At 31.2% G+C, this 7,003-nt stretch overlaps 2 protein-coding genes across 2 annotated transcripts; one reads left to right on the top strand and one right to left on the bottom strand.

Moving 5' to 3' along the window:
* Nucleotides 1–17: 17 nt before the first annotated feature.
* LOC108564815 (short-chain specific acyl-CoA dehydrogenase, mitochondrial) lies at nt 18–1,681 on the bottom strand. Its single transcript, XM_017923963.1, has 6 exons — nt 1,571–1,681; nt 1,082–1,470; nt 840–1,020; nt 629–789; nt 246–571; nt 18–188 (listed from the first exon to the last, which is right to left on the bottom strand). The coding sequence occupies exons 1-6, from the start codon at nt 1,602–1,604 to the stop codon at nt 62–64; spliced, it is 1,218 nt and encodes a 405-aa protein (XP_017779452.1). The 5' UTR covers nt 1,605–1,681; the 3' UTR covers nt 18–61.
* Nucleotides 1,682–2,895: 1,214 nt separating this feature from the next.
* Nucleotides 2,896–4,370, top strand: LOC108564816 (TBC1 domain family member 10B). Its single transcript, XM_017923964.1, has 2 exons — nt 2,896–3,556; nt 3,618–4,370. Exons 1-2 carry the CDS (start codon nt 3,111–3,113, stop codon nt 4,240–4,242), a joined length of 1,071 nt encoding a protein of 356 aa, XP_017779453.1. The 5' UTR covers nt 2,896–3,110; the 3' UTR covers nt 4,243–4,370.
* Nucleotides 4,371–7,003: the final 2,633 nt, after the last annotated feature.

Here is a 7,003-nt window from a genome sequence, read left to right as displayed (position 1 = left end):
CGAGAAAGATGTCGATCTTAAAAATAAAAATATAAAATGTTTATTTTTTTCAAGTTAAATTCTACAAGCCCATCTCTTTCAGTAGGTTTCCGGCAATAACCAACTTCTGAATTTCAGAAGTTCCTTCGTAAATTTCAGTGATCCTGGCGTCTCTGTAATGACGCTCTGCAGGCATATCGGATACGTAACTGCAAATATTTTCATTTTATAATCATTTTTTTTATGTGTACAATCAATGTTTTTACCCCATTCCTCCTAGGATTTGAATGCATTGATGACTGAGGAGAGTCGCTGCTTCGCTAGCTGCCAATTTGGCCATCGCCGCTTCTTTGGTGTATGGTTTATGGTTATCTTTGAGCCAAGCTGCGCGCCAGGTCAAAAGCCTTGCAGATTCCAATTGCAAAGACATCTCGGCCAATTTGTTCTGAATTGTTTGGAGTTTTGTCAACGGTTTACCGAAAGCCAAACGCTTCGAAGCGTACTCGACGGCAACCTCGAGGGAAGCTTGAGCAATTCCCAAAGCTTGACTGGCGATTCCAATCCTACCAGCATCCAAAGTCATCATCGCGATCTGCAATTAAATGTTACCAGAACAAAAATCATATAATCATATAACATAAATAATTACTTTGAAACCTTCTCCTGGTTTTCCCAGTAAACATTCCTTGGGCACTTTGCAATCTTCGAAGATCAACAGACACGTCGACGATCCTCTAATCCCCAACTTATCTTCTTTCTTTCCAAGCTCAAGACCGGCGATAGGTTTCGGAATTACGAAAGCCGATATACCTGTAATATCAATTCATAATATACAGTAACATTGATCATGCCAAAGTAACCTTTATGTTTTTGTGATTTATCAGTGGTGGCCAAAACCACAGCTGCTTCAGATTCAAATCCATTGGTAATCCAGGATTTGGTCCCATTCAAAATGTATCCACCATCACTTTCTTTAGCTGTTGTCGAAGCAGCGCCAGCATCAGATCCATTTCCAGGCTCAGACAAGGCAAAACATCCCACCTAAACAATTATCCCACAATTACTTAAGCAAAACATCAAGCATTACATAATCATGTATTACTCTATCACCAGTTGCGAATGGTTTTATGTATTTCTCTTTTTGAGCTTTATTTCCAAATTTATCAACAGGTCCAATATACAGGCTGTTGTTCACTGACATAATAACGCCAGCACTTGCACAGCCCCGACTAATCTCCTCCATGGCAATTGAATAAGCCAAATAATCTAAACCAGTACCACCATACTCTTCAGAAACGGCCACAGCCATCAAACCAAGATCACCCATTTTCTTGATCTGCTCCTTCGGATACAGATGCTCTTTATCTACTTGAGCAGCAATTGGCTTTAATTCAGCGTCTGCAAAGTCTCTGCATGTCTTCTGCAACATCTGATGCGTTTCAGACAATGCCGATAGGGATGCAATGCCCCTACTACGAATACCAGAGACATCTGAAACAATAAATAAAATTATAATTTTATCATTAAAATCTCCATATTCAAACAAAAATGAAGTGAATATATTACATAGTTTTTAATGCAAATCACTTACTGATTTTCGGTAAAACTAATTTTAACAAAGCCATTATTAATGATTATGCTTAAGGTATTTTTCCAATTTGGTTTGTTGCTGCCACTTCCACTACTGAAATTATTGTAAGAGAGGTTTTTGAACTTTGTACCCATCTTGAAAAGAAAAATATAAAAATAAATATTTGTTTTCTGATTTACTGAAACATTTGTATCAGTTTATATTTCGATGAATGAAAATTATAGAAGTTTAGTACATTTAACTGGTTTTATTCAATAATATTCAAATTAATTTTTGTATTAAATTATAATATTATCTTAATAATTAAATGTAAACAATTTTTTCTTTAATATTATTATTACTATAACTATTTATACTTAATTATAATATAAAAAATAATAGTAAGTTGATAGCATTTTATTATAATTACTAAATTAATTACTTTACTAATTATAAATATACAACCAAGGACACACTAATCAATGTATTTTTATTTTTAAATAAACTTCAATGTAAAACTATGCAATTGAATTAGTATAATATTTCAATTAAATAAAATGTTTTTTCTTTCCAATTAGATATTATAATCTAATTAGATTTCTATTATAATATTGTTTGCTTAGTATTCAGGACAATAAAACACTAATTTAATATGTTAATATATAGATTTAAGTACGGAAATATTGATTTAATAAAATATTTTAATTAAAAGTGAATTCAATTAAAACTTTATGCATTTAAAAACAATTGAAAGTTAGTTAGATAGGCAACATTATAGTCATGAATTTATTATAAAACACAAAAACACAACTATATGGATAAATTAATTACTTTTCTAATTAAAAATATACAACCAAGGACACACTAATCAATGTATTTTTCTTTTTAAATAAACTTCAATGTAAAACTATGCAATTGAATTAGTGTAATATTTCAATTAAATAAAATGCTTTTTCTTTCCAATTAGATATTATAATCTAATTAGATTTCTATTAGAATATTGTTTGCTTATTATTCGGGACATTAAAACACTAATTTAATATATTATTGTATAGATTTAAGGACGGAAATATTGATTTACAATACTTTAACAAAATATTTTAATTAAAAGTGAATTCAATTAAAACTTTATGCATTTAAGAATAATTAAAAGTTAGTTAGATAGGCAACATTGTAGTCATAAATTTATTATAAAACACAACTATATGGATTTATGTAATATAGTATGAAATACTGATGAAATTAATTATATTGATATTATTAATACTGGATAAATTATTTTGTTAATAAATTGAATTGTTTATTTATTACTATTTTCATTTCGTACTGTCACAGTTGACGTTTAAACTGTCATACGTTGTATGGGAAAAAACACATCCCTAATAAATTGTTTTCATTTTTTATTTAATTTCTCGATTAATTGTAAAAGACTAATTGCAGTAAGAGTTGAATTTGCATGGTGAGTTTTTCAGGGATGCCTCGTGAAAGATGCGCAGCTTATTGTTTGTGAACTGATTTTGGGAATTGTAAGCAATCGGAATAAACATTAAAATCTAAGCAAATGGCAACCTCCATGAAGGATGAGACTGAATCCGTGTGTTCAGAATCGAGCACTTTGGTTGATGGCAGTGTCATATCGACTGTACCTGATCGACATGGTTTCTTGGGAGGCACACAGTATTCCCCTGAGCCGAGACAGGGTCCTTCCCCTGAAATTATCTTGAGACGTGAGCGCAAGTGGCTGAAAATGCTCGCCAAATGGACGTTCTACATGGAGAAGAATTATACCAAAGTGAGGGAGAGATGCAGAAAGGGTATTCCAATGTCTGTGAGACCCAAAGCATGGGCTCATCTGTGCGGTGGTATGATACTGATGGAGACGAATCAGGAGAAGTATGAGCATTGCTTGACCAATGAAGCAGACCCGAAGGCAATTGACGATATCAGGAAGGATCTGCACAGGCAGTTTCCATTCCATGAAATGTTTTGCTCAGAAGATAAACCTGGGTAAGTTATTTATTTTCATCATTTATTCATTGGTTTTTATTTGGGTTTGCATTGTTTGCAGGCAAAAAGAGTTGGCCAATGTGCTGAGGGCATACGTGGTTTATAATCCGAAGGTTGGATATTGTCAGGCCCAGGCACCTGTTGCCGCCTTCCTGCTAATGCACATGCCCGCCGAGCAAGCGTTTTGGTGTCTAGTGAGCATATCAGATAAGTACCTGAAAAACTATTATTCTCCCTCGATGGAGATAATACAAAGAGATGGAATGATCCTGCAAGCTTTGCTGAAGAAAGTCTGCACGCCCGCGTACAAGCACTTGAAGAAAGTTAACGCCGAACCTGTATATTACTGCACGGAGTGGTTCCTCTGTGCGTTCACGCGTACCCTGCCCTGGGACTCGTTGCTCAGGATCTGGGACATCTTCCTCTGCGCCGGCATCAAGGTGCTCTTCAAAGTGGCGCTCGTCATATTGGTCGGTTGTTTGGGTAGCGCGAAGAATCGGAAGAGATGTCCCGGTCTTTGCGAAACTCTCGATCTTCTGAGGAATCCACCTGAAGAGGTACTCTGCGAGGACTACCTGATTAATCATATGGGGAAATTAAATCTAACGGAAAAGGACTTCGAGGACGAACACAAAAAGCAGACGTTGAAGATGAGGAAGAATTCGTCATCCAATGGTAGCAGGTAGAAAACAAAACTATTACTATTCGTTTCCAAGTGAGCTGCATGCGGAAATTTGAATAAAAACAAAAAATACAATATTTAAAAACGTTTGGATTCATTCTTTTTGACAATTTTTGCTAGTCAACAAATATTATTTGAAAATTCACAATTGCAGCAACTTTACCAATATGATTTTTTTTTTAAATTATTATTAAGGAAATTTACACCTTTTTTATATTTATGTATAAGAGAAATTCAAGTATTAAAACTTTGTTTTTTTTTTCGTTCTATATATATATTTTATATATACATGTGGGTTTGGTTAATATTTTTCAATATTCATTTTGATATCATTTTATTTTTATTATTACACTGAGAAATTTTAAATTTTATTTAAAATAACTTATTCGCAGCTGAGGTAACTCAAATTATATTATATAAATAAGATATTTTACTTGGTTAAGATATAAAAAAAACGAAAACGTTTACAAATTATTATTTTTTTCTGTTTATTTTCATAGGATTTATTATTACTTGCAATTTATATATATATATTTATTATGTTTGTTGTATTTTGATTATTTTTTTTTTCTCTCGAATGCTTTATTTGTACGTTGTTTAATTATTATTGTTTATAACGATTCCCTTGTTCGTTTACATATTATTTTTATGTTTATTTCTTCCTTTTTTTGTTTTACAAACGCACCAAAAACGTTACTTTATACGTGCATTTCTTTTTTTATATATTTACTCACATTCCTGTTCCGAAATATCTCGTTCAGACTTATTCATGGAAACAATTAGTTGCACAACACTGTACAAAAATAATTCTAGATGTAAATAAGTCTAAATGTTAAATTGGGGAAACAAAAAGAAAAACAAAAAAGAGAAACATTGAATAGACTGTCCTTGTTATTATATATAATAATAATAAAATAAAAAAGAAAGGAAGATTTTTTTTTCTACTATTTGTAATTATTGAATTGGATGCAATATGTAAATATATATATATCTTTCTTATATCGTTTGAATCGGATTTTTCTTTCTTCTTGTATTCAATCCTTATTCCTTTAAAGAAAAAAAGCTTTTATGGAATTCAAAGTTTACTAACTAAATGGAAGACTAATTTATATTATATATATATATATTTGTATTTAATTTGTATGAGATTTTGTATAATTGTATTTTCGTTCGTATAAATCTAATGCTTCTAATAAAGTGAAGAACTTTAATTTACTTTCGATTGAACCAATAATTTATTGCACAAATTACCACTGCATAATCAATGTAAAAGGTAAGTTAATTATAAATGAATATAAATTAATAAAATATTTAGGAAATGAATGCAGTTTTGTTAAGAAATATGTAGGAATTTATATATTCAAATTGTAGTGAAACGGAAATTTGTAATCGTAAATAAGTGACTAATAGTGATTCGAATAATGTATCATATCTTTTCGAACGCTCCAATTTATTACATTGTTAAGAGAATATTAACAATCTGATTGTGAATCATCAAAAACAAGTTGGACTTAGGCCGGTGATTTCATATTAGACAAAATGTTTAAGTAACTCACGTCATATAGAGTTTATATTTGTTATCGTGAAATTTAGGTCAAATTAATATGTTTGGTTCGTTAGAGAAGAGGTAATTTCAAATATGTTTTGCAAGACTTCAAAGAACTTCGTTGAGTGAAAATTTATCTAAACAATTTACTTTTCATCGCGTTTGAGCAATAATTTGCAGATTGAGTTGAGTCTGTTTAGATTTTGTTCACTCAAATTGTTGATTTAACTAAATTTTGTATTGAGACACTTATACACATTGTTTGTCACGATGTTTTGAGATAAATTGATTATCTTTGTCATATTTCTTGTCGTACAACCTAGATTTTGTTTAATTAACGTCTTATTCTGGTCATCATCAACCACAAACGGTCTAAGATTTTCACACTTCGTAACATCAGTGCGAAATATCGCAAAACAAATTTTCAGATCAGTTTCAGCATTTGTTCCTCTCCGGAAAGCATTAAATACCAAAAAAAAAACGCAGGAAAACATAATTTCTTACAAAACCCATGCAGTAAGATAATTGTATGAAGATTGTTTCAAATACTTCCTGTTAATGCATTTTCTGCAAGACGATAAAGAGATCAATATATTTGGATGCTGAGATAAGTGATGTTCACATGGATCAATTTAAACACGATTTTTTCGATCTTCTCTTCAGTTTACAATCAAGAATTTGCCACCATCGGCAAATATAAGATATTTATTGTGCACTTTGAACTGTACTCGCAACTAATAACATGTTACTAATGCATATAAATATATTACAATTTATGATATTCTATATGAATATTTGAAATATGAAAAATATTATACAGTGAAACCTCGCTTAACGAGTATAATCACAAAAAAAGAAATCACAGATAATATGTCTGAACACAACTTTGGGAAATGATGTAGTAGGTGCACAATCCGGGACATCTCTTCTCCTCATCACTCCTTAAGCCAGTGGTTTCCAATTTTCTAATTTCAATTTTTCAACTTTGAACGCATATTACAGCAATATGGATAAGAGCACAGGAATGTATCTATACTTGCTGGATTCTCCAAACATTCAACTTTCATATGCATATACTTTTTGATTCATTCTATGTATACTTGCTGAAAATTCACTTTCATATGCATATATTGGATTCATTCTATCTATTATAGTTTTCGAGTAAATCAATGAAATGTGAAAACACTGCTTTTTCGAACGTTCTAATTTCAATTTTCAA

This window comes from Nicrophorus vespilloides, unplaced genomic scaffold, assembly GCF_001412225.1.
Source record: "Nicrophorus vespilloides isolate i.1.1-1 unplaced genomic scaffold, Nicve_v1.0, whole genome shotgun sequence".
Taxonomy (NCBI): Eukaryota; Metazoa; Arthropoda; class Insecta; order Coleoptera; family Silphidae; genus Nicrophorus; species Nicrophorus vespilloides.
Note: the sequence above shows the minus strand (reverse complement) of the source record. Positions and strands in the feature narration are given on the sequence as shown.

Bases quoted from the DNA above. Each gene is read 5' to 3' on its own strand.
- LOC108564815 (XM_017923963.1), bottom strand. From the start codon at position 1,604: ATGGCTTTGTTAAAATTAGTTTTACCGAAAATCA. The intron at 1,021-1,081 runs GTAATACATGAT...ATAATTGTTTAG, and splicing joins CATTCGCAACTGGTGATAGA to GTGGGATGTTTTGCCTTGTC. The intron at 790-839 runs GTTACTTTGGCA...TTGATATTACAG, and splicing joins TAAATCACAAAAACATAAAG to GTATATCGGCTTTCGTAATT.
- LOC108564816 (XM_017923964.1), top strand. From the start codon at position 3,111: ATGGCAACCTCCATGAAGGATGAGACTGAATCCGTGTGTTCAGAATCG. The intron at 3,557-3,617 runs GTAAGTTATTTA...CATTGTTTGCAG, and splicing joins TGCTCAGAAGATAAACCTGG to GCAAAAAGAGTTGGCCAATG.